Genomic DNA, 27,136 nt, shown 5'->3' with positions numbered 1-27,136 from the left:
TGAAATGAGCTCTCTGTCCCAGGTGAGACTAGAACTGCTTCTGCGGCATTCCCCGAAGTCCAGGAGTCCTCCTGGGGGAAGACGACCGGAATGTGGGACGGGAAAAGGGCACGGGATCTGCACCTTCCTACCCTTCACTAATATCCCCAGTGCTAGTTTTCCTTTGACACCCTGGCCGGCCAGTCTCCTTCACTCCCAATGGAGGGATTCTCACACCAATCGGATTTCCCCCTTCTGAGTCTGCCAATTCAGTCCCTCCCTTCTCTTTGCTTTTTGTAGGGATACAGGCGACCCTTGCTACATTTCTCTCATAATTGCCGTATGGCCACTTCCTTTATTACTCTGTTTGTGGAGTCATATTCCCTCTGCTTACTTCCTGGAAATGATTCCCGGAGACCCCCAACGAGAAGACTACTGTCTTCTCAGACTCAGAATGGTCACGGCCCAGTGCTTCACAGTGATGTCTCAAAGGGCCACATGGTTCCCTTTTGTTCTTTACTACATTTTTTTTTACTATTTATTTTTTTAAGATTTTATTTTTAAGTGATCTTTACACCCAACGTGGGGCTCAAACTCACAACCCTGGGATCAAGATTCACATACTCCACTGAGTGAGCCGGTCAGGTGCCTCTATTAAATATTTATTTATTTATAAAGACTTTATCTGTAAATAATCCCTACACACAATGAGGGGCCTGAACTCACAACCCCAAGATCCAGAGTCGGATGCTCTTCTGAGTAAGCCAGGCGCCCTAGACCCGTTTTTAGAAGAACAAACTGAGGCAGAAGGGTAGTAACCTGCCTGTAATCCCTAAGCTAGTAAATGCCGGAGTCTGTTTATAGAATCCATGTTTAACCACCATGTCATGCTGGCAGTATTCGTTATGGTTTTTTTTTTTATAAGCTCCCTTTTACCACACTGCTGTCTCCCTGCCTCCCCCCTGCCCATGCCAATTCCCCCCACGCCCCCTCCATCCAATGTATGGTTTTGTCAATATTGCTCACCCTTTCTCATCTAAAATCGAACAGTAATAAGCCACGTTCACACTAATTTCCTTCTTCATTTTCCTCCCCCAAAACCCAACAATGATCTTTAGCTAATTTCAAATTATAGCCCACAAATCCCGAAGTCTATCAAGTTTCTTTTCTGAATAAGCCTAACTGAACTCCTCATTTTCTTATACTTAAAAAATACCAGTTTGTGGGGCACCTGGGTGGCTCAGTCGGTTAAGTGTCTGACTCTTGATTTCGACTCAGGTCATGATCTCACAGTTCCCTGTGTCGGGCTCGGCACTGACAGTGCGGAGCCTGCTTGGGATTCTCTCTCTCCCTCTCCCTTTGCCCCTCCACTGCTCGCACATGCGAGTGCACACACTTTCTTTCTCAAAACAAGTAAACATTAAAAAAATACCAGTTTGCTAGCCTCTAGCAGAAATTGCTTTTTATTTTTTAATTTATTTTTAATTTTTTAATTTTTTTAAAGTAATCTCTACACACAATGTGGGGCTCGAACCCATGACCCTGAGATCAAGAGTTGCACAACCCACTCACTTAGCCAGCCAAGAGTCCCACTTTATCTTTTATATTTAAAACAGTAATCATCTAGATTTTTAGGTACTAATAAAATGATTCTTTTTGCCTTAAGCAACTCATGTGACATCCTCATGTTTTTGTTTTTTTAAACTTTTTAACATTTATTCATTTCTTGAGAGACAGAGTGTGAGCCGGGGAGGGGCAGAGAGAGAGGGAGACACTGAATCCAAAGCAAGCTCCGGGATCTGAACCAACAGCACAGAGCCCGACATGGGGATTGAACTCACAAACTGTGAGATCATGACCTGAGCCGAAGTGGGACGCTGAACCAACTGAGCCACCCGGGCGCCCCAACATCCTCATGTTTAAAGGAGTGACACTATATTTCTCATTGGAATACTATTTGATATTTACAAGACAACTGGAAAGTCAGACATGGAACTTTAAATAAATGCAAGTGTTTGTGGAATTTGCCTAGAACATCTACACAAACATCTCTTTTGTTTGCCAGCTTTATTTTAGTTTTGATTTTGCGTTAATTCCTTAAACACAGCTGGTTTCTAAGTGTGGAGAATGTGGGAGAGGTTGTCTTCAAGAAAGGTGGGAAGCATTTAATTCAGCAAACACATACTACTCTGTGGCAGGCCCCTTTATTCAGCACACACAACCTCATGCAGTTTTCATGAAAAGAGCTTGGGCGATGGCTACATCAGCAGTCTGTCTAGGTTCAAGTGCATGGCCACAGCGTGCCAGCAAGGTTGCCAATGGGCCAAGGCTCCAAAATGCTTCACATACCTACTCACGTGCTTTAACAATAATAACAGCCTTCTAACAATGGCCATCATAATTTAAGAACTCAAAACTTTTTAAAAACCATTTGTTTTTGAGAGAGAGAGAGAGAGAGAGAGAGAGAGAGTAGATGCGTGCTAGAGTGAGGGAAGAGTGGGCAGAGGATCCAAAGCGGGCTCTGTACTGACAGCAGAGAGCCCGACGCGGGGCTCGAACTCACGAACCAGGAGATCATGACCTGAGCCAAAGTCAGACGCTTAACCGACGGTGCCGCCCAGGCCCAGGGGTGCCCCTAAGAACTCAAAACTTTTAAGCTTGCCTTGCACACCCTTATTTATATTGGAGAAGCTAAGCATCGAACTCCCTGTCTCACCCACCCTTCCCATCTCTGGGGCTGAACGTCCTTGAGCTTACTTGGTTCTGCAAATGACATCTGGCGTGCTACCCTAGCTGCTGCAGGTTGGACCGGGGTGACCATCTGACCTGGACCAGTTAGCACATTTTCAGTTTTAGGTGATGGAAAACCCTGTCAACCTGGTTTGAGTGAAAAAGAGGAAAAGCTTATTGGCTTACAAAGCCATAGGCCCAGCTGGCTCCAGAGGCTGCAAATGAGGCCACAAAGACCCCGATCTCTCTTTATCTCTTGGCTTCTTCCTCCTCTGTGTTGGCTGCATCTGCAGGCAGGCTGTCCCTGGTGGTGACAAGTTTGCAGTTCTTTGGTGATGACAAGATGGCTGATTGTAGCTCCAGGCTCGTATCACTACAGCTCCGAGTTGGGGGCAAAGGGAACGCTCCTCCCTCAACAATTTTGATATCAAATTGGCTTCAGTTGTGTTGTCGGCCCATTTCTCAATAACCATGACCACCGATGACGTCAGGTACAGCTACTTGGACCACATGCAGTGAACATGAAGTAGGATGATCGGGACACTATTACAAGAAGGGAGGCAGATACTGGTGGCAAAAACATCAACTCTACACATATGACCCAAGGACATGCAATACAGAGGCTTGACTGTGGCCAAGGAGGAGGCCTGCTGGGAAAAACTCAACAGGGACGAGTGGCTGAAGAAAAACACAAGATCCTCTCTCTGGAGGAAATGGAACTAGAAGTCCAGAACTGAGGAGCTGGTAGGGACAGTATAAGTGGAAGGACACAGAGACACAGAGACCCAGAGACCAGGAGGGAGGGGGAATGCTGGAGTCTCGTGGTAGGGAGCAGGAAAGCCCCTCGAGCTTCTGCTGAGTGAAACCAGGCTAGTCCTGGGGCCCCGGCACCTGCAACATCCTCAAGTCTTTGGGGCAGAGCTGAGCCGCTAAGAGTCCTATGATCACTATCCAGGTATTTCCTCATGATGAAGACCCACGGCATTAAGTCCCAAAGGGCTTAACTAACATTTAAGTCAGGAAAGGTAAAGACAAGAAGGAAAAGAGATAAAGGGACAAAACATGGTATACGGGGGAGTGGCAGAGAGCACGATTTTCTGTGCTCTAGGAAGCTCCATGCTGTGCCAGGACGGGGTGGTGCTGGTGGTGAGCATGAGGTGTTTCCCATGATTCCTTCTACCCCTTGCCTCCGATTTTATTTCCAGGCAGCCAGCTGGAGAGGCCCCTCACCCCACCCCACCCTTAAGGAAATTTCCTGCAAGTCTTGAATGCTTAGCTTCAAGATCTTACCTAGCTACTAGGGAGGTGGGACCTGCGGTCTTTAGCCAGGCAGCTCTCAGCCCAACTACGGTTCGGTTCTTTTCTAAAGGGTGAGAATGGCTGTGGAGAGGCAACGTGCCATCTCGGCCACATCCCTAAAGCCAGGCTCTGTGCTGTGCCTAACAATCCCCCTCCTCTGTGCCACCACATCCACCTATGGTCATGTCCCTTCTGCTCCTCTTGCCCAGTAGGTTCCATATGGTTCAGAATGGCCATCTTAAACTTCCTCTTTACTTTTCTATTTCAGTTCCCTGCCCCGAATTGGCTATATCACTTTAAGTGCTTGTCCAAATTTTCTTTTTTTAAGTTAAAAAAAATTTTTTTTAATGTTTATTTATTTTTGAGAGAGAGAGAGAGAGAGAGAGAGAGAGACAGCGTGAGTGGGGCAGGGGCAGAGAGAGAGGGAGACACAGAATCCGAAGCAGGCTCCAGGCTGTGTGCTGTCAGCACAGAGCCCGACGCGGGGCTGGAACCGGTGAACCACGAGATCATGACCTGAGCTTTGACCGACTGAGCCACCCAGGCACCCCAGTTCTTGTCCAAACTTTCAAAAGAAGGATCAGCTTGTCACGCTAGGCCACACAAGTCATACAGTTGCCGGTCAACCAGCGGATTCGATGGCCCAAAGACAGGTGTCTATCTTGGTCCAATTAACTGGCAAGGGGAGGGACAGAGCAACTGCATGGCGCAGACGGTGACTTATCTCAGACGGGACTTAGCCATGGTATGCAGTGACGGACTATCCAGACAACTGTGTTTTCCCACTGACATATTCAGGTGAATCAAATAGGTAGGTAACAAATATCCTCACATATTGTATTAGTTTCCCACGACTGTTTTAACAGAGGACCACAAACTGGGTGGCTTAAAACAATAGAAATGCAGTGTCTCACAGTTCTGGAGGCTGGAAGTCGGAAATCCTGGTACTGGCAGAGCCCTGCTCTCTTTGCACCCTGCCTTGCCTCTTCCAGCTTCTGTGTTTTACTGACGATCTTCGGTCATCACATGGCCTTCTGTGTCTGTCTTCACACGGCTGTCTTCTTAAAGACACCAGTCAGACTGGAGCAGTGTCCACCCCACTCCAGCATGGCCTCATCTTAGCTAACAATATCTGTGACAATCCTATTTCTAAATCAGGTCACTATCCGAGGTAGTGGGGGTTAGGACTCCAACGTCTCTTTTGGGGAGGACACGATTCAATCGTAACACATACCTACTCAGGTTGTACAGCCAATTTCTCCACAAATAAAATAGACATCTAACCATTACGGCGGACTTGCTACTCAAAAGGCATAGGACGCTGCAGTGAGTACTATGATATGGATGAGTATGGACGCTGGGTGGCTCAGTCGGTTAAGCATCCGACTCTTGATCTCGGCTCAGGTCATGATGTCGTGGTTTGTGGCATCGAGCCCCATGTTGGGCTCTGCACTGATAGCGTGGGGCCTGCTTGGGATCCTCTGTCTCTACCCTCCCCCACTCACACGTACCCACTCTAAATAAATAAATACATACATAAATAAGTAAGTAAAGTTTGTTTTAGAGAGTGAGTGGGGGAGAGGGGCAGAGGGAGAGAGAATCATTTTTTTTTTTGTTAATGTTTATTTATTTTTGAAGGAGAGAGAGACAGAACATGAGCGAGGGAAGGGCAGAGAGAGAGGGAGACACAGAATCTGAAGCAGGCTTCAGGATCCGAGCTGTCAGCACAGAGCCTGACATGGGGCTTGATCATGAGACGTGAGATCATGACCTGTGCCGAAGTTGGATGCCCAACTGGCTGAGCCACCCAGGCGCCTCCAGAGGGAGCGAGAATCTCAAGCAGGTTCCATGCTCAGCGTGGAGCGCAGAACCCAACACGAGGTTCGATCCCATGACCTTGAGATCATGACCTAAGCTGAAACCAAGAGTCAATTCAACTGACTGAGCCACCCAGGCACCCCTAAAGAAACTTTAAAAAGAAAAAGATGTGTTTACTGTGTCTTTCTAGATTCATCAGATGTTCTTAGTTATGATGGTAGTCTTAGTGTTAGTAACCTCTTTCCAAAAAAGAAAAAAAGGTACAAAGAAAATCAGTATTCAAAGGCAATATTGAGGAATAATTTTTATTTGATTTATTTATTTTTATTTACTTTAAAAAATTTTTTTAAAGATTTTTTTATGTTTATTTTTGAGAGAGAGAGAGAGAGAGAGAGAGAGAGAGAGAGAGAGAGAGAGAGTGTGAGCGGGTTAGGGGCAGAGAGAGAGGCACAGAATCTGAAGCAGGCTCCAGGCTCCGAGCCGTCCGCACAGAGCCCAATGCGGTGCTCGAACCCACAAACCGTGAGGTCACAACCTAAGCTGAAGTTGGATGCTTAACCGACTGAGCCACCCAGACGCCCCTGATTTATTTTTATATTCTTTAGTCACTGGTGAGATAAAGTGTATTAATTCAGAAAAATAAATGTTACACAGTAGGCAAAATACAAAAGCACGAAAAATGCATCCAACTGCTCTTAGCTCCTTTAGGGTGTCTTATGTGGAGCCTGTGTAAAGGCCAAGATGGCTGCCATCTTCAAGGAAGAAAGAATCTTTTGTAGCTGCAGGAAGTAGTGACCATGTGGAAGAGAGTAACGGAGGAGCTGGAGGCAGCCCCTGAGACAGAGTCTGGCATAAAAGGATATGAATGTGTAAATAATTTTTTCCTGTTGAATGCCAACGTCTCCCTTTAAAAACAAATGCCAAAGAGACATTTTAATAGTTTCAGAGAAGAGAAAGACTCATCTTGGAACTACAGGAATGTACCAAAAAAATAACGTAAGGCAGGAAGGAAATTGTGTCAAGAGTTTGTATACATAAAATCCTTAAAACATTATTATGAAGTAGAAAGTATTACCTACATCTTTTTGTGTTTTCTTCTTTCATAAGAAAATGAGACCAGGGGCGCCTGGGTGGCTCAGTCGGGTAAGTGTCCGACTTCGGCTCAGGTCATGAGCTCCAGGTCTGTGAGTTCGAGCCCGGCGTCGGGCTCTGTGCTGATGGCTCGGAGCCTGGAGCCTGCTTCAGATTCCGTGTTTCCCTCTCTCTCTCTGCCCTACCCCACTCACATTCTGTCTCTCTCTGTCTCTTAAAAATAAACAAACATTAAAAAACCTTTTTTTAAATAAAAAGAAAATGAGACCATTTCAGGAGCCTGACTGCCCGTCTCTCTTCCATTCTCCCAGAAGCTGTCTCCCTCTCCCTTGTGTTGTCTACACAGCTGGGGCCAGAGTCACAGTTCCGTAGTACGGCTGCATTCATGCCATTCTCCTCTGCAAGAACTCCTAGAATAGGAGTTTCCAAACTTTTTCATAGCAGAACCCTTTTATTAAGGGAAATTCTGTACAGATTTTATGTATATCTATTTATGTGGGGCTACATCAATTTATGTTTATCTATTGGACAAAAGGAGTATTTAATGAAGATAGTTTTTTTTTTTAAGTTTACTTATTTTGAGATAGAGCACATGTGTGGGGGAGAGGGGCAGAGACAGAGAGAGAGAGAGAGAGAGAGGGAGAGAGACAATCTCAAGCAGGCTCTGTGCTGACAGTGCAGGGCTAGATCTCATGACCGTAAAATCATAAACCTGAGCCGAGACCAAGAGTCAGATGCTTAACCAACTGAGCCACCCGGGTGCCCCTGACGTTCTTTTCAAATTCAGATTAATAATATCATCAAGTTAACAAGAACACAGAAACTATTCTCCTAAAAACAGCACTTTGAAATTAGGCAGTGAAATAGAGAGGAAGACCATTAGTGTTAGGACGAGTAGTCAGTTAAGTTCTGCATTTGACGATAAAATAAAAAGAAAACTCTGATCCATGCCAGACAATCATAAATCTGTTCTCCACATTCTATCCCAGTGATCTTTTAAAAATGCAAACCTGATTAACATATTTCATCAACTCGTTAAAACGCCGACGGTAAATTGCATCATTATTTCATGTATGGTCCAGAAAAAAAATGCTCAGTAAATGTTGATTTGGGAGATATTAAGATGTGAAAACAAGCGTGTCTCACAATCACTGGAATGTGGTATGCCAGCCGCGTCACCCTCTTAAAGATCAATGGCGTCTGGTTCTCTCGGAATCACGACAACACTCCTGATGTTCACCACTCTGTTCTCTGCACCCTAACTGCACTGGCCTTCTCTCCATTCACCCAGTCTTCCAGATGGCAGATCAAGCTTCACTTCCTCTGGAGAGCCTTCCCTGACCTCCCTGACCAGGCCACGTTCCTGAGCATTTAAGTGTCTCCTTGACAGCACTTACCATGGTGGACATCTTCTTTGGTTCCCATCTTAGTTTGGCTTATGTGTTTGTATGATTAGCATCTAGCTCCATGAGGGCAGAGAACATGAACTTCTGCTCCCCACCGCTCCCCACTGTAGCATCCTGTACACAGAAAGCACTCGAGCATTTGTTGAATAAATGAATTGAAATAAAAAATTTAAAAATTCATGTTGCTCATTTTCAGATATCCTTCAATTCAAAGGATCCAGAAGATTCATAAGTGTGAGCAGTAAGAATTGTGTTTCATAGTTGAGTCATTAACAGTATCTACCAAATTCCTGTCTCCTTATCACAGATACCAAATTTAGACAAAAATCATTGAAAATTACTATGCGTTAAAACTCTGTCCCTGAGTGTTATTATCACAAGGTGGTCAGTGTGTTTTTGTGAATTCTCAGTTCCAAGATTCTGTGCTGAGCTGGTAAGTCTGAGCTTCTGATTTTCAGGTTTCCTCTCTGCTCTGATTATACCTGCCTTGTACAGGCATGAATCCAAAGAGGGTTGGTCAGAGCTCAACCTTCTGAAACAATGACACATTTGTAAGAAATTCTACTGTGTTCACAGCGATGATAGATGCTTTCCTCTGGCCTCCACCAAAACATGTTCATCTAGATTTTGGAAGCACGAGTTAAGGCATTAAAATTTGGTATATAAAATATCTGAGGGTGTAGGCATTTCTTTCGTATAACAAGTTTTAAATTAGTGAAAAATATTCCCAAAGAGGTTATTTGAATAAAATGCTTGTGCAACCTCAGAGGTACATTTGTTTCCAAAACCAAAGGGTAATATGAAAACCACTGACTCACTGAATCAAGTTTTTTTTGTTTTTTTGTTTTGAGATTTTATTTTTTTAAGCAATCTGTACAGCCAACATGGGACTTGAACTCACAACCCCGAGATCAAGAGTCACAGGCTCTACAGACTGCAGCCAGGTGCCCTGGGCTATATCAAGTCTTAAGGCTTGATTTGTCAGGAACTTCCTGATCTGCTCGCTGGCTGCCGCTCAGTGGTCCTGGCACCCAGCTTCACATCCTGCAAGAAGACAATACTTAGGACTTGTTCCGGAACAAGCTCTGTGCTCACGCGTTTGCGCAAAGGCCCATCCCTGGCTTTTCTGTCTTGGTCTCAAGCTCACATCTAGTAGTTTTCACTGAGTCTTCCCTGATGCGCTGACTTTTCAGGATTCCCTCCAATTCCCTCACCAGGCAGCTCAGATCTCTGCTACATGACCTTGCTGTCACCTGTCTCCCCACTAGACCGCAAGCTTCCTGAGGGAAAGGAACTCATCTTTGCACTGTTGGCACGTCCGGGACTTGGTATGCAGCAAACACTGAAAGAAGCCCTTTCGGAGCTTTGCCAACTTGGGTAGTTTCAATTGTTTGCCAGTAGAAAAATTTCTATCTTGTGGTTTTATTTTTTAAATTTTTTTAAAAAGTAGGCTCCACGCCCAAAGTGGGGCTTGAACTCACAACCTCGAGATCGAGAGTCATGTGCTCCACCAACGGAGTCGGCCAGGTGCCCCTCTCTTGTGGTTTTTTAAATTGTATTTCCTTGATCACTAGTAAGATTAAGCATCTTTTCGTGTTTATTAGTTATGTATTTCAGTTTCTTCATGTTCCTTGCCCATTTTTCTGCAATGTTATTTACTTTATTAATTTGCAAATATTTATCTATTGCCTCGACACTTGTGAGACTATTTTAAAGCTCTCCCACGTAGGAAATTCCATATCCTTTCGTAGTCATTCGTCCCACTGAGCCAGTTCTTCCCTACGTTTAACCCAAATCCCACACGCTGCGGTGGGGGCTAATGCCTCTCGTTTTGAGCCCTGCTGAGTTAATGGAGAATAGCTGATTATCATCAATTATGATGAAATCATTCTTAAAAAAAAAAAAAGTACCATTAAATAACCCAGATCTCCCTGTGTAGTTAAATAATCGTATAATTATTCTAACCTATATGAATGGATTCTATTTCCTAATTATCTTTCTCTTTACTACTCAACTGTGAGTCTTCTACATTCTTGAATCCAGAGCTTAGAAATGGGGCCCAGGGACTGGCTAGCGGTAAGCGTAACTGGAAGATGAACTTACGGTTGCTGATTTCTGCACTTCTATTCTTGCCTCTCATGATGGCGCCTCCCCCTCTTGCAAGGCTACTTTTTTATTTCAGCGCTTGATAATCACTCCTAAAATATTCATCAGCCAGACTGAGCAAGATTACAGAGCAAGAATTCCCTTTTAGTAATTATTGCTCTGCCCCAAGCGCTTGACACTCTTAATCAAAATTCTGTGGCTCTCTTACCATTTGTCCATATTGGTAAGGAATCTACGTTAATAATGCTGATCCTACCCTCTAATACCTAAACCATGTTGGCAAATGGGTTTTAAGGCAAATGAAATGGTATGTTTCTTCTTCTTCTTTAAATGTTTATTTATTTTGAGAGAGAGAGACAGAGAGAGAGACAGAAAGAACACGTGCTAGCAGGGCGGCGGGGGGTGGGGGGGATGCGGAGACAGAGAAGGAAAGAGAAAATCTCAAGTGGGCTCTGTGCTGACAGTACGGGGATGCAGGGCTTGACCTCACGGGCCGTGAGACCATGACCTGAGCCGAAATCAAGAGTTGGACGCTTAACTGACAGAGCCACCCAGGTGCCCCTCTTCTTCTTTTTTCCCCCTAGATCATTGGCCACTTTGTCCTGACCCCCCATTCTCCAAGTCAGCATGTATTTTCATAACTATGCTCTGAGGTTGGTCCTCTGTCCAGTGAGCCTTTATAGGATGGTTGTAAACTGATTCCCTAATAAATGGGTGTTTCCTATAGAATATAATCTTAAACATGTTAAAGCCAAAAATAGACTGCATCAATTCTTCCAAATCCCCCTTTCAAGGTTATAATGAATGAGTCTGACAAGGCTTTTTTCTCTTCATGAGTATTCACTTATCTGTTCAAAAACAAAAAACAACTTTAATTCAGATGACTCTTTAACTTTAGAAAATTATACTGCTAGAGTTGTCCTAACAAAGTACTCCAGACTAGATGGCTGAAACATAAGTTTATTTTCTCATAGTTCTGGAAGGTAGAAGTCAAGGTGTTGGCAGGGTCGGCCTCTTCTGAAAACTTTCTCCTTGACATGTAAATGGCTAGTTCCTCCCTGTGTCTTCACATGGTCTCCTGTCTGTGCATGTCTGTGTCTTAATCTCTTTTTATAAGGACACCAGCCATATTGGATTAGAATCAACCCCAATGACCTTGCTTTTTCTTTTCTTTTCTTTTCTTTTTTTTTTAAAGGCAGAATAGATTGAGAAAAGCTAAGGCACAAATACAGACTTTAGAAACAGCAACATTAATGTGGTCATGAAGGCAAGAAGCACTTCAGTTGCCATAAACCTAGAAGAAACCAAGAAAGAATCCATGGACTATAACAAAGGGAAGCATTTCAAGAAAAGGCTGATCAACAGCATGAAACGTCAAGTATGCTAAGGTCATAAGACATCCTTTAGATTTAACAATTCTAGATTACTGAAGTAACATACCAGGAGTAAGAGGGAGGTAGGAGTTGTCTTAAGGAATGAATGAGAGAAAGGTCATAGAAGCAGTGAGTACTTTGTGAAGGAAAAGAGGAGGTGAGAGACAGAAAGGACGTGGGGATGCCTGGGTGGCTCAGTTGGTTAAGCTCAGCATCCAACTCTTGATTTTGGATCATGTCATGATCCCAAGGGTGTGGGATTGAGCTCCATGTCAGGCTCAGCTGGGCATGGAGCCTACTTAACATTCTCTCTCTCTCTCTCTCTCTCTCTCTCTCTCTCTCTCTCTCTCTCTAAATAAAAGGGATGTGGGGTCAAGGATGTGATTTTTATTTTGAAGTGACAACATGAAGGAAAATAATCCAAGAGTAATTTGTTGCATATTAATCTCTGAATCATTCTGAGTCATTCATTGTTTTCATTGAAAGATTATTTTGTTTTAAATGGAAACCAAGCTGAGATGTAGCTGTGGCATTTAGAAAAAGCCTAAGTAAGATTGGCCAAAGGTTATTCTCTGCTTGGTCATAATGGATGGATCCCAGGCAATTCGTTTAAGCTCTCTAAATCCCAGTTTCTCACCTATGTAATAATCGTACCCATTTTGTAAGCTTGTTTCAAGGATTAAATGCCTCACCTGTTATAAGCACTCGATGTTTAGTTTTATTACAACAGTTAGGTTTGTTATTAAGAGGTGGCTTTAGAGGGATCAAGCAAATTCTATTTCTGGATTTTAATATGGTTCTTAGGTGAATAATTGTTCACTGAGATATATAGTAAGAAAAAAACCAAGCATCTTTTAATTTTTTTATTTAAAAATTTTTTTTAAATGTTTATTATTGAGAGACAGAGCGTGAACAGGGGAGGGGCAGAGAGAGGGAGACAGAGAATCGGAAGCAGACTCCAGGCTCTGAGCTGTCAGCACAGAGCCCGACGGGGGCTCAAACTCACAAACTGCAAGATCATGACCTGAGCCGAAGTTGGACGCTTAACCGACTGAGCCACCCAGGCACCCCCCAAACATCTTTTTAAAAAAATTATTTTAAGTTTATTTACTTGAGAGAGAGCAAGGGCAAAAGCAGGAGAGGGGGAGAGAGGAGAGACAGAATCCCAAAGCAGACTGCACCATCAGCCCAGAGCCTGATGTGGGGCTTGAAGTCATGAACTGTGAGATCATGAGTTAAGCTGAAACGAAAAGTTGGATGCTTAACCAACTGTGACACCCAGGCACCTCTTTTAAAAATTTTTTTTAAGTTTATTTATTTATTTTGAGAGACACAGAGAGAGAGACCAAACTGATCTTTTACCTAAGTAAGCAGGGAATCTATTTCAATGTTAAATCATAACTCGTTAAAAAGTTTATTAATTTATTTTGAGAGAGAAAGAGCGTATGAACATGTGAGTAGGGGAGAAGTAGAGAGAGGGAGGAAGAGAGAGAATCTCAAGCAGGCTCCACACTGTCAGTGCAGAGTGACTTGGGACTTGATCTCATGAAACTGAGAGATCATGACCTGAGCAGAAATCAAGAGTCAAACGCTTAACTTACTGAGCCACCCAGGCACTTTTGAAAGTGAAGAATGCTACCAATCTCTCCAAATCCCTAAATAATCCGATAAACCGTTTAGAATTTCTAAATGTTATGGAGATGTTAGAATACTAGCATAGTTATTCACTTCTTTAAATATTCAATTTATTTAATCTAAAAAAAAAAAAAAGTTCACCCATTTCTCCCATTCCCCACTCCCTGCCTCTGGCAATCATCAATCTGTTTGTTCTCTATGAGTTTGGTGTATATATGTGTGTGTGTGTGTGTGTGTGTGTATGTGTGTGTGTGTGTGTGTGTGTGTATCTTAGATTTCACATATAAGAGAGATCATATGGTATTTTTGTCTTTCTCTGACTTATTTCATTTAGCATAATACCCTCTGGGTCCCATCTATGTTTTTGCAAATGGCAGGATTTTTTTAAGTAGGTTTCATGCCCAGTGCAGAGCCCAATGTGGGGCTTGACTCATGACCCTGAGATTAAGACCTGAGCTGAGATCAAGAGTCGGATGCTTAATGGACTGAGACACAAAGGCCCCCAAAGATTTCATTCTCTTTTATGGCTGAAAAATATTCCACTCTTTGTGTGTGTATGTATATAACTGCTTTGTCCATTCATCCACTGTTGGACACTTAACACTGTTTCCGTATCTTGGCTATGATAAATAATGTTGCAATGAACATGGGGGTGCATCTATCTTTTTGAATTAGTGTTTTTATTTTCTTTGGACAAATATCCAAAGAAGTCAAATTGCTGGGTCATATGGTGGTTCTATTTTTAATTTTTGAAAATGTTTATTTATTTTGGGGCACCTGGGTGGCTCACCCAGTTACGCATCCAACTTTGGCCCAGGTCACGATCTCGAAGTTCACGAGTTTGAGCCCCATGCCGGCTCTGTGCTGACAGCTCAGAGCCTGGAGCTTGCTTCAGATTCTGTGTCTCCCTCTCTCTCTGACCCTTCCCCACTTGTGCACGCTCTCTCTCTCTCTCTCTCTCAAAAATAACTAAACATTAAACATTTAAAAAATTTAAAAAATGCTTGGTCTCTTTATTTAAAAAAAAGTTTATTTATTTTGAGTGGGGGGAGGGTAGAGAGAGAGGAAGACAGAATCCCAAGCAGGCTGTGGCAGAAGAGAGAAAGAATTCTAAGCAGGCTCCGTGCTGTCAGTGCAGAGCCCAACGTGAGGTTCAATCTCAGTGAGATCACGACCTGAGCCGAAATCAAGAGTTGGCTGCTTAACTAACCGACCACCCAGGTGCCCTGCTATGCTGAGGCTTTTAAGTTCGATATAGTCCAACTTGTTTACATTTTGGCTTTTGTGGCTTTTGCTTTGGGTAGCAGATTTAAAAAAGCATCCCCAAGACTTATGGCAGTTTACTGCCTATGTTTTCTTCCAGGATTTTATGATTTCAGGTCTTCTATTCAAGTCTTTAGTCCATTTTGAGTTTGTGTACAGTATGAGATAGTGATCTATTTTCATTCTTTTGCACGTCTGTCCAATTTTCCTAAAATCATTTACTGAGGAAACTTTCCTTTCTCCAGAGTGTATTTTTGGTTCCTTTATCATAGATCAATTGACCATATAGGTGTGGGTTTATTTCTGGGCTCTCTATTCTGTTCCATCGATCTGTAGGTGTATTTTGGTGCCAATCCCACATCGTTTTTTTAATTTTTATTTATTTTTAAATATTTCTTTTGAAGTTTATTTATTTTGAGAAAGAGTGAGAAGAGTGCAAGCTGGGGAGAGGGGCAGAAAGAGGGAGAGAGAGAATCCCAAGCAGGCTTTGCACCCTCAGCGCGGAGTCCGATGCGGGGCTCGAACTCACGGAAATGCAAGATCAGGACCTGAAACCAAGAGACAGACACTTAACTGACCAGGCACCCTGGGACTGTTTTCTCAATTTCTTTTTCTGATAGTTCTTTGTTAGTGTATAGAAATGCAACAGACTTTTGTGTATAGATTTGGTATTCTGCGACTTTCCTGAATTTGTTTACTAGTTCTAACGGTTTTCTGATGGAACCTTCGGAGTTTCCCACGTCATCTACAAACAGGGACGGTTTTATGTATTCCTTTGCAATTTGGAACCTGTCATTTCTTGCCCTTGCCTAATTGCCCTGGCTAGGATTTCCAGTACTATGTTGCATAAAAGTGATGAGTGTGCATCCTTGTCTTCTGAACTTACAATTAAAACTTTCAGTTATCAACCATTGAGTATGATGTTAGCTGTGGGCTTGTCATACAGTATATGGCCTTTATTATTTTGAGGTATGTTCCGTCTACACTGCTTTACTGAGAGGTTTTTTTTTCTTTTTAAATCATAAACGAAAGTTGAGTTTTGTCAAATTGGTACAATTAATAATCTTTGGATACTGAAGTATAGGAACTCTTTGCCTGCTAAATATGCGGCCAACATTTTCTCCCAGGCAATTTATTAATTTTAAGTATTATTCATGAAACAAAACCTTTTTATTAAAAATTTTTTTTTTATTTTGAAGTAATCTGGACACCGAGTGTGGGGCTCAAACATATAACCCTGAGATCAAGAGTCACATTCTCTACTGTGTGAGCCAGGCAGGCGCCCACAAAACTTTATTTTGTAGGTACTTGATCTGCCATTCTTCTCCTTTCTGGCTTCCAGATTCGGAGTCTTGTGTATACTCTACCTCCAGACTCAAATGATATTCTCCCTTATTTTCTTATGGTACTTTCATAGTGTACGTTTGTGTGTATAACATTTAGCTCTTTGATCCATGTAAGATACTATTCAATGGTTCTTTATTTCCATACTGATCTCAAATGGTAAGTGGGAATTTTCTTTGTTTGTTCGTTTATTCTGAGAGAGAAAGAAAGCATGAACCACACTCAGGGGAGGGGCAGAGAGAGAATCCCAAATGGGTGCCAGGCTGTGAGGGCAGAGCCCTACTGCAGACTGGTGGTGATCCCACGGAACTGTGAGATCATGAGCTGATCTGAAATCTAAAGTCAGATGTTAAACAGACTGAGCTACCCAGGCTCAAATGTTAGGAGGCATTTTCTTTTCTTAATGTTTATTTTTGAGAGAGAGAGAAAGAGCAAGCCTAAGCGAGGGAGGGACAGAGAGAGAGAGAGGGAGACACAGAATCTGAAGCAACCCCCAGGTTCTGAGCTGTCAGTACAGAGCCTGACGTGGGGTTCAAACTCACAGACCACGAGATCATGACCTGAGCCAAAGTCAGACGCTTAACCGACCGAGCCACCCAGGTGCCCCTAATGATAGGCGTTCTTTAAGGAATGGTGAGAATGGTGATCCTGGAGTCAGGAAGCACTCAGTTTATAATAACCTAAATAATAACTTAGAGAAAAACAGCAACCTTGAATTTTAGCATATAGCTTAAAGTCCTATTTTTTTTTTTGTAAATAAAATTCAATTATTCATTCAAAATAGAAACTTTCAGCAAACATGAAATGAAAGGAAACATCTTAAATGTGATTTGAAAAAATCTACAGCACACATCATACTTTATGGCAAAATACTGAAAGCCTTTCCCATAAGTCTAACAGCAAGACAGAATGCCTGGTGTCATCATCTTTCTTCAACATTTTAGTGGCAGTCTTAGCCAATGTCATAAGGTAAGGACAAATAAGATAGTTGGCTCAGAAAGGAAGAAACATGTCACTATTCACAGAAGACAAGAACGTGTCAGAAAATCTAAAAAGTTACAAATTTTTAAAATTAGTGACTTGGTAAGATCACCAGATAAAAGGAAATTTACTGGAAGCAAAAATCAATTGTTTTATTAAAAATTTTTTTAATGTTTTTATTTTTGAAAGAGAGAGAAAGAGAAAGGGAGAACGAGTAGGGGAGGGGCAGAAAGAGAGGGAGACACAGAATCTGAAGCGGGCTCCAGGCTTTGAGCTGTCAACACAGAGCCCGATGCGGGGCTAGAACTGGGAAACCATGAGATCGTGATGTGAGCCACCCATGCACCCCTAAAATCAACTGTTTTCATTAGTAGCCATAAATAGAAAATACAATTTTAAGAAGCAATATAACTTACGATAAAATAGGTAAACACCTAGAAATCTAACAAAAATATAAGATTTCCATACTATAAGATATTGTTGACCAAAATTAAAGAATACCTAAAAAATTTCTAGAAAATGGGTATACTGTATTTGTTGATTGGAAACTTGATATCATAAAGATGTCAATTCACCACAAATGAAGCTATATATTCATTGCAATCCCAATCAAAACACCAATAGGTACTTTGTGGAAACATAAGCTAATTGTAAACACAAAAAATAAAAATAAAATAGGAGGTGAGTAAAGAGTTACTATAATCCTTTTATGGAAAAGGTGAAATTTGGCTGGTTTGGCATTGGAAGAAAACAACACAAGAAACATTTCCTCGGTAGTTGGCCGCTCTGTACCAGGCACACTGGTAGGTATTTTGCAGTCAATATTCCCCAGAACCTCAGCTCCTGAGATACTCAGAGAAAAGGGGGCTCCAGAGTCACAAGCCTATAGGAAAAGCTCCAAGGTACAGTCTCCTCTTGAGAGATTCATGGTGGACAGCAGGATTTGAAAGGCTCTGACAAATTCCGGAGAAGAGAAGCAAATAGACTGTGTTTGACCCAGGATTTTCCAATCCTATTTGATCAGACGACCTCTCTTTGAAAAACACTGGCCTGGAGTGCTTTATGTATATATATATATCTGGCTTTTACTGTATCTGTGAAATAGCCAAGAGCTGAATGGCTCATTTTACAGATGAAGAGATGGAACCTCAGGCAGGTGGAGACTTATACCAGGTCACATAGCTACTAATATAGAATCTTCAATGCAAATCTAATTTTTCTCAAAAAAAAAAAAAAAAATCGAGTGCCGTTTCCAGGATGAAATACCACTTTCATGCAAAACAGCATTTTAGAAATGGAATAAACCTTCGTGATCTCTTGGACTAGGAAACTTACAACGTTGATGAGGCAACTGGGGCCCAGAAAAATGAAGTGTCTTGCCCCAGGTCAAGAGCTTGCAGGCTAGCAGGAGGAATAAAAGAACCCATGACTCAGTGACTCCCAATTAAGTGCTCTACTGCCCCATATAATTAGGAGACAAATCTGTGTCAGTGTAGGGTGAGACCAAATTAACTGCCCAGAATGAGTAGGTGCTCATAGGTGCTGAATGAACGATTTACCTGAGAAAAGATATGATCCTGGTGCTCTGTCGGGCCCTCGTGTAATTTTGAAATGAGGGTTTAGGAGTCACTGGACAACTGGCTTCTAATATGGTAAGGCACTGAATACTGTAATTTTAAAGAATTTGATCAGCTTATTTGTATTATTTTATCCCCCCTCTCCCCAAAAGTGCCACGTCACTTTGGAAAATGAAAAGGAATTTCCATTTCTGATGAAAAGCCACTTGACAATTCGAATCGGGTACCTCCTGGAGTGTCACGGGCTGGGACTCATTTTTCCGAAGGGCGTCAGGTCTGAGGAATGGAAGGACAATGCAGGAGGCGTGAACACCTGGCGGAACCCGTGGGGCAGGGCAGGGAGATCAGGGCAGGTGTAGGTCGCTGCAGGTCAGAAAGAGGTGGGAAAACCAGAACGCTCCCGAGGAGGGCCTGGAGCAGAGGACCGGACGTTCTAAGAGCGAAGAGGGGAAAAGCCTATATTTAACAGCAGAGGGAAGAACAAGGAGCTTTGGGAGACAAAGAGCCCCCAAAGAGGGGGATAGGTCAAATCCTAAAGAGTAGGCAAGAGGAAAATAAACTAAGGCAAGCATTCCGCTGAGTTTTGGACTTTAAAAGGAGCGGCAGGGGAGCGGGGGTGGCTCAGTCGGTGAGGTGTCAGACTTTGGCTCAGGTCAGGATCTCTCATGGTTCGCGGGTTCGAGCGCCGCATAGGGCTCTGTGCTGACAGCGTAGAGCCTAGGGCCTGCTTCAGATTCTGTGTCTCCCTTTCTGCCCCTCCTCAGCTCGCGCTCTCGCTCAAAAATAAAATAAACATTAAAAAAAAAAAAAAGGAACGGCAGTTCTGCGTGAAAACGTTTTGGCTGTGGCTGGTGGCCATTGGGCAGAATGGGCGCAATAGCTCGATGTCAGAGATAATGGCATGACTTCAGTCCATCAGGGGAGACGTCCCCTTAGGGACAAGGCAAGAGTAACCAGAAGCAAAAGGGGAATGTACGTTTACTCCCCTCTGCTGTGTCTTCTCCATGTATGTGATTCTTGGGGACCCTATGTGGGAAGCAGGGCTAGAGTAAGGCATGATTTAGGGGCTCCTGGGGCCTCTGGGAAAATGCCATCATGATAACAAGTTGACTGCACCCCATCCTACTTCCAAAATGTGCAACCTGGTGTCTAGTTAATATGCTTTTATTTATTTATTTAGAAAATTTTAAGTAATCTCTACACCCAACGTGGGGCTCGAATCCATAACCCTGAGATCAAGAGTCGCGTGCACCACTGACTGAGCCAGCCAGGCGTCCCTAGTTAGTATAATTTTAGATTACTTGAGAGGTTCTGTTCTTTAAGCTTTATGGGGTGGGGGCATATAAATCTATTCAGTGGATGACCTCTGCCTTATTTTCTTTTCTAGATCTCCTTTTTAGCTCAATAATACTATGTCATCCGCAACAAAGCAAGAGAACAAAGTTGTACTTTCTCAAAAGTAATTATCAGCTACATTAAAAAACAAAAGACAAAAGCAAAAAATGTAAAATCAGAAGTTTCTAGACCTTAAAATTTCCTAAGTAGCCATTAACCCATTTGCATCTTCTAAACTTGTTGAATTAGAACCCCTCCCCCCATCAGTAGAATCTGGTGACACAGTTATTAATGCTGCTCATTATTTAAGGTGGGAGGTGGCTGAACGGTGGTACCGGTACAGCAGGTGGAAGCTAATGTAAGGAGCAGGACTGCTCAGAGTAAGTGTTATCCGCTTCCATTTTCATTTTTCCTGCTTTTCTCTGATTACAAAAATAAATGCTCATTGTACAAAAACTCGGATCTTTCAAAAACACATAATGCAGGGGCCCCTGGGTGGCTCAGTTGGCTGAGCGTCCAACTTCAGCTCAGGGCACGATCTCACGGTTCATGAGTTTGAGCCCCGCGTTGGGCTCTGTGCTGACCGCTCAGAGCCTGGAGCCTGCTTCAGATTCTGTCTCCCTCTCTCTCTGCCCCTCCCCAGCTTGTGCTGTCTCGCTCTCAAAAATAAAAAAAATTAAAAAAAAATACATAATGCAGGAAGTGAAAGCAATCACTAATTCCATCTCTGAGTGATGCACTTCAGCTGTTTCCTCTTACACTTATTTAAACGCCATTAACATTTATTAAAAAAAATAAAACTACTCTGGTGGCTGTTTTTTCCTATAGGATATGTTTAACCCAGCAACTTGCTTTTCTTGCTTAAGATTTGGTCTACTGAAGAGATCTGGCACGTTGTTTTTTAAAAGGTTGCAGAGTATTCTACGGTATGAATGATTCACAGTTTAACCAAATTTCCACTAATGGAAAGATGTTTTTACAATTATTTCACTCTGGTGAGCTTCTTGCTCACAGATCCTAGTACTTATGTGAAAGCATTTTTGCATAGAAAATCCTAGAAATGGATTTGCAGGGTCAAAGGGTGTATGTATTAACATTTTTATTAGGCTGTACTTGAATCTTATATCTTTAAAATTGCTGTGCAGTTTTAAGTAGTACCTGCAGGATTCTTTGTTGCAAAGTCTAAACGTCAGTCACCAAGTCTAGTTTCTTTTTTTTTAATTTATTTATTTGGAGACAGCCTGTGTGGGGGAGGGGCAGAGAGAGACAGAGAGAGAGAGAGAGAGAGAGAGAGAGAGAGAGAGAGAGAGAGAGAGAATCCCAAGCAGGCTCCACACTCAGCATGGAGCCCGAGATGGGGCTCAGTCCTACAACCACAAGATCATGACCTGAGCTGAAACCAAGAGTCCGTAGCTTAACCGACTGAGCCACCCAGGCATTCTCACCAAGTCTAGTTTTCATTCCTTTTTCAGAAGTCTTTGGAGAAGACAGTTTCCTGTCACAGGCTGGCCTGCGACCTCAGGTGTTTTCAGTCTGTCAGTGCTGCAACTCTAAAGCATGTCAAAAATATTGGTTATTTTGGGGGGAATGAACTTTTGGAATTTTTTTTTCAGATGACATTGCTTTAGGTATCTTATTGGAGTCTTTAGGAGGATTAAGTAAAATAGGTAAATTAAGGTCATTATGCAATTCTTCCTCTTTTCATTTGCTGGGGTGACTATCACACGTTGCCGCTCCAGGGACAACCGTCTAACACAGGTGCAAGTAGCCAGTATCCGCCAATTCTCATCTACTTAGCTTACAGTTAATGCTTCCCGCAGTTTTCCAGTATTTGTCACATTAAACCTAAGCCACTAGTTGTGACCACCTTAAGCAATACTTCCATTTCAAGAGTCAAATATTGATAATAGTACCCTCCTGAGCCTCCTAGCCTGAAGTGATTTTTGTTTCCTCTGAACTCACAATTTATTTAAAAAGTTTTTTTAATGTTTATTTATTTTTAAGAGAGGGAGAGAAGGGGGGGAGAGGGAGAGAAGCGGGGGGGGGGGGGGGAAGAGGGGCAGAGAGAGAGGGAGACAGAATCTGAGGCAGGCTCCAGGCTCTGAGCTGTCAGCACAGAGCCCGAAGCAGGGCTGGAAACCACGAACCACGAGATCCTGACCCGAGCCAAAGTCAGATACTCAACCGACTGAGCCACCTAGGTGTCCCTGGACTCGGATTTTAAAGCATCTGTGCTACTCATTAACTTGGCGATGAACTTCCTCTGTTCTTAAAAAAAAAAAAAAAAAAACAAAACTATTTCAGTGTTTATATAAATCAAATCACTAACTGTTTGCTCCTACCTAGATTATATGCTTCAGAGAGGAGGGACTTTTGTTTGGTTCACTGATGTTTCCCCAGCATCTAGAACAGTACATATAAAAGGTATATAAAAGGTGCTTGGGCACCTGGGTGGCTCAGTCAGTTAAACATCAGATTCTTGATTTCAGCTCAGGTCTTGATCTCACAGTTCATGCCCTGTGCTGGGCTCCAAGGCTGCTTGGGAATCGCTCTCTCTCTTAAAATAAATAAATAAACTTTAAAAGGTGCTTAATACATATTGGTGGAATGAAAGATGAACTCTTTGAAGGCAGAAATCTTATATTTTGCATCCCCATAGTAAATGCCAACTTGCTGATTATAATTAAGCAAAGGGTCACGATTTAAGATTTTCTTAGAGGTGAAGTGTGGAATATCCCTTGCCTAAATAACATTCAAGGTTCTTTCCAGCTCTTACTATTAATCTACTAGTTTTCAAAGAATTAGAAACCAACATAAGAAAATATATTTACTACTAAAACTAGGTGAAAATAATTGGGTAAACCTTTGATTTAGAAAGCAGGGCATTGATTTTTCTAAGATCATTATAAAGATCGAATTTGAAGGGTGCCTGGTGGCTCAGTTGGTTAAGCGACTAACTCTTGATTTTGGCTCAGGTCATGATTTCCCAGTTTGTAAGTCTGAGTCTCAGTCTGTAAGTCCCCAGCATTGGGGGCTGTGCTGTCACTGCAGAGCCTGCTTGGGATTCTCTCTCTTCCTTTCTGTCAACCCTCCTCAACTTGCACACCCTGCTTGCTGTCTCTCAAAATAAGTAAATAAACATAAAAAAAAAAAAATTGAATTTGAGAAGCCATATTAACCACAAGCTATATTCTATAAGTTCCTTTCTTGGGAAAAAAACAAAACATCATAGCAGCAAGTTGTTAACTGGGAATGCCTCTATAAGCATTAAAATATATATTTAATGTTACTGTATAAGAAGCAAAGAAAATATTTATGTACAACATTTATATTCTGTGCTATCCCAACCACGGTCTGACCCTAATGAGAGAGATACCTGTCTTCAAATCCATGTCAAATGTGCAATCATTTGAATTTAAAGTCAATGAAAACAAAAGCAGTGAAAAAGAATAAAAAAGAGAATCAGAGGGAAAGAAAGATCTATCTAAATCTGGGGTATATTTTGAATAACATACAATATTTTTTAAAAAATAAAAGAAGAAAGAGAAAGGAAAAATTTTACAAAGTCATTCCAGAAAAAGTCCATCTTATAAAACATAGTTTAATTCTAGTCTTTTAGTCCTTATTTATGTCAGACCACCTCTTAGTGGATGTTTGGTTTCCTGTGCTGAGACTTAGAAAAATTATCCTGTGGTTAGAAAATAGCATATTCTCAAGACGGTTGACTGAAAAGACTATTTTTTTGGCTTACTATTTTTTACAACAAATTTTACTTTAAAAAGAGAGTGAATTAATCAGATTTGAGATGAACTCTCACTGGTAGAACTATAGTGGATATATTCCATCTGCTTAAAAAAGAAAATGGATCAGCTTGAAAAGGATTTTTTATAGAAGCAATTGACAGGAAGAATAGGGCCTGAAATAAAAACCAGTTTTTGATCTGTTAAAAAAAAAAAAAAAAAAAAAGAAGGAAAGAGAAAAAATTAAGAATACTTGCGTGGGGGGAGGGGGATTTCATAAAACACAGGCATGTGCCCAAGTTAGACTACAGAGCAAAGTCTGAACGACATCAACAAGGGAAGCATTCCTGGGGAAAACTAATGCCAGGCACTCTTAATGGTTAATTTACTAAAATAAAAAAGTAAACAACTATTCACTTGTTGAGGCTTACAACATTATAACACTTGTAATACCAGACCTTCAAGAAAAAGAAAAATCTCAAAAAAATGTTTAAAAGACAAATTATGGAAAAGACTGTAAACATTAGAACATTTTAACTTACGTGAGGTAGATGAAAAGAGAAAATGAAGTATGACTATGGTAACATGTTATTGCTTTCAATCACTAATGTTAGAAAGTAAGAAACTGTTAGGATCATACCTCCTAGAACAAATGGAAGATAGTCCCAAAATGTACAAAACAGTGAATTTCAGCTTTTAAGAAATTCTAATTAAATGTGTAAAAATTCCCCCCAAAATGTTCAATCAAATATTTAAGTTTGATAGGCTATCACGCTTTTATTACTGACACTACACTTGCAATATTTAAACATCTGAAGTTTAAACAATAAAATATGTATTATTTTTACTTTAAAAGATGCTTTTGAAGCTATAAAAAAAGCATTCTCTACCTACTTAAGGGCTCACGGGAAAACTGATGCAATATTCAAGATCTACACTAAAACAAATATATACAACGTTCTAAATTTCATTTTATAGAAATACCATCTATTAAAGTACAAGGTGCTTTATCTCAGTGACAGGCTTAAGCTCAGCCAGGAATCAGAAAACGGGTTCCGAGTGGAGGCCCAGTTCAACTTGATCATTTCATGGGCACAATAAATCATCCAAAAGCCCACCTTAAATAGCTAAAGTAGTCATAAAAATAGGCTGATGGTTACTTCACTCCAGCGATAACATAATCCTCGGTCTTATTGTTGTGGAGCAGATGTCATTATGGGTGGGGCCGACGCGCAGAGCAGCTGAAACATTTTTGTACCACCCCCCGCACACTTTCAATGGGATAGAAGGGGCTCCAAAAAGGTAAGGGGAGAGCTCTCAACGATCAATTCCTACTAGAAATAAGGAAGTTTTGATGTGGTCGTGGTACCCGTAAAGACCACAATGAGATTTTAAAAATCCCCCATGATTAACTCCTACCCTGGAAAAGAGATCTTCCCTTTCTCCCCTCCCCTGCCGGCTCCTCCTTGGGACACTTGGCTGAGTCTTTCTTTCTCTCCTTCCCACGCTGAGGTGAGGCTGCACGCAAGCCGGGGACGCCTGTTTTTCTCTTCGCGCGGAGGGAACTCTGCGGGTAGGAACCCTCGGTGGCAGGAAGGGAGCGGGGTGCGATGTGGGGAGGCAGGAAAGCTCGCCAGGGACGAGCGGCCCTTGGGGTGGGAAAAGGCACGCGGACTACGGAGGAGCCGGCCGAGGAGGCCGAGGTGACGAGGGAAATCTCCCGGCTCGGAGCTGGGACCGGACGCTTCCGGCGGGCCACAGTCGCTCTCGGCCTAGCGGGGCTAGCGTTCCGCGCTCCACCGGGGCGGCAGGGAGCTTAGAGAGGGTAAACCGCGCCTCGCACTTGCCTGGGACCGGGTGACCAATAACTGGTAATAGTCTTTGCTCGGCGCTGGGCCTTGTCCTACAATTTCGAACAGAGTCTCCGGCAGCCACGACGCCATCTTGGGACGCCACCGCCGTCGCTAAGACAACCAGGAAGGGGCGGGGCTTGATTGGGGTCATGGGGCCAAAGCCCTAGTTTAAATCGAACCCGGTTTTGAGCTAGCAGGGGGTTTCTTCCTTAGGGTGATGGTCCCTTCTCCTAAGAGTCAGAGGGAACACTGATCCGTGAGATTTCCACCCTCAGGTCCCCGGTGACCCGAAGCGGAATTAGTTCCTGCTGCCACGGAGGGGAGGGGGTGACCCCGGCGGAGGGATATCAAGCGGAGCCCCACATTCCCCTTCCTGGTCCCTCGAAGGGATCGGGAGGAGAGCTCAGGCCGCTGGGAGAGTCACGCCGGGCGGTGGGGGAGGGAGGGGCGATGTGATGGGTTGCGTGTAGGCAGCGGGGCCTTACCCGCGGACGAGCCCGTGAGCCGGCGGCAGCGGGCAAAGTAGTTCCCGGAGGGTGTTGGAACGGGCGGGGAGGGAGGCGGCGCGGGCGGAGGCGCACGCCGGCCGCGGTGCTGCGGCTCAGCTGATAATTGAAGGGACCCGAGGAGCCGCCGCCGCCGCCGCCGCCGGGGGGGGGTGGGGGGAGCGAGTGGAAGTTACTGCCGCGCCACCGAGTCCGGACCGGAGACTTTGGGGCCCAACTAGGTAATTGGGGCGCAGGTCTGAGTGGCCGGGCCAGGCTTGGGGGAGGGGGTTGTACGAGGGGGTGAGGGGCTGGGGGGGCGGCGAGGGGGGGGGTGGGGAGGAGCTGGAACAGAAAGTCCCAGGAAGCCCGGTTGTGTCATCGCCGCGATTCGGCCCCCGCTCGGCCTGCTCCCGGCGGCGGCGGGGCCGCGGAAGGACCGGGTCGGGGGTTGACGGGCGAGACGCTCGAGGGAGACCGGGGCCGGGCGGGAGCGGGTGGGGGGGGGCGGGAGGAGGGTTCGCTGGGTCCCCGCTCAGGCCCCCCGCGATGAGGAGGGCCCTTCACGGAACCGGGGTAAGGCGTGCGGGTCTTGGGGAGCCCGGTGGTGGCCGGGGGGCCGGAAGTGGGCTTTGGAGCTTGGAGGGCCTCTAGGAAGCGAGAAAGTGGGGGGCCGGAAGTGCAGGTGGGGGGTGTGAAGACGGCAAGGGTTCCCCGGAAATGGGATGGGGGGCCCGGAAACCGGGAGAGGAGAGGCTCCAGGGCCGGGGACGGCCCGGAAATGGAAACTAGGGAGCAGCTCGAGTGACAACAGTTGTGGGAAGCGAGGGTCAGAGGAGGGAGAGGCCGGAGTGACTTTAGACCGCAGTAAGGGGTTTCCTGCCAAGGGGGAGGGTTGTGGGCGGGCGAGCCCGGAGACGGGGTCTGCGCTGGGCTGTTTCTTTAGCCGTGGGAAGTTGAGGCTGAGTGAGGATGACGACGAGACGGGCGTGCAGGGGGGCTGGAAAAGAGGCCGAGAAACTTGGCTGAGAGGAGCAGAGCATGCTTCTAAATAGATCAGGATGGAAATGGGGGGTGGGGGTTCAGGACTTGGGAGGGAGGTGGACCAATTGTCACTCCA

The 27,136-nt window shown here is 43.7% G+C and overlaps 2 protein-coding genes across 21 annotated transcripts in view; one reads left to right on the top strand and one right to left on the bottom strand.

Moving 5' to 3' along the window:
• FBXO36 (F-box protein 36) overlaps nt 1–26,143 on the bottom strand; it is a 90,237-nt gene extending 64,094 nt beyond the window's left edge. For 3 of the 4 annotated variants that reach the window (XM_023259787.2, XM_019838812.3, XM_045034586.1), the window contains exon 1: nt 25,526–25,990. In XM_023259787.2, the coding sequence (XP_023115555.1) occupies nt 25,526–25,621 (96 nt within the window). In that variant the 5' untranslated portion in view covers nt 25,622–25,990. Of the gene's footprint in view, nt 1–25,525; nt 25,991–26,016 lie in introns of those variants that run through there. The other variant, XM_003991229.6, reaches the window with a different exon arrangement.
• The window catches only part of TRIP12 (thyroid hormone receptor interactor 12), a 140,117-nt gene continuing 137,937 nt past the window's right edge, over nt 24,957–27,136 (top strand). For 13 of the 17 annotated variants that reach the window (XM_023259785.2, XM_023259786.2, XM_023259784.2 and 10 more), the window contains exon 1: nt 26,130–26,258. The gene's annotated coding sequence lies outside the window, so the exon portion shown is untranslated. Of the gene's footprint in view, nt 24,981–25,192; nt 25,252–26,129; nt 26,259–26,524; nt 26,593–26,755; nt 26,884–27,136 lie in introns of those variants that run through there. The other 4 variants (XM_019838808.3, XM_019838807.3, XM_023259774.2 and 1 more) reach the window with 4 other exon arrangements.

This window comes from Felis catus, chromosome C1, assembly GCF_018350175.1.
Source record: "Felis catus isolate Fca126 chromosome C1, F.catus_Fca126_mat1.0, whole genome shotgun sequence".
NCBI classification, from domain to species: Eukaryota; Metazoa; Chordata; class Mammalia; order Carnivora; family Felidae; genus Felis; species Felis catus.
This window is presented reverse-complemented; position numbering and strand designations above follow the sequence as displayed.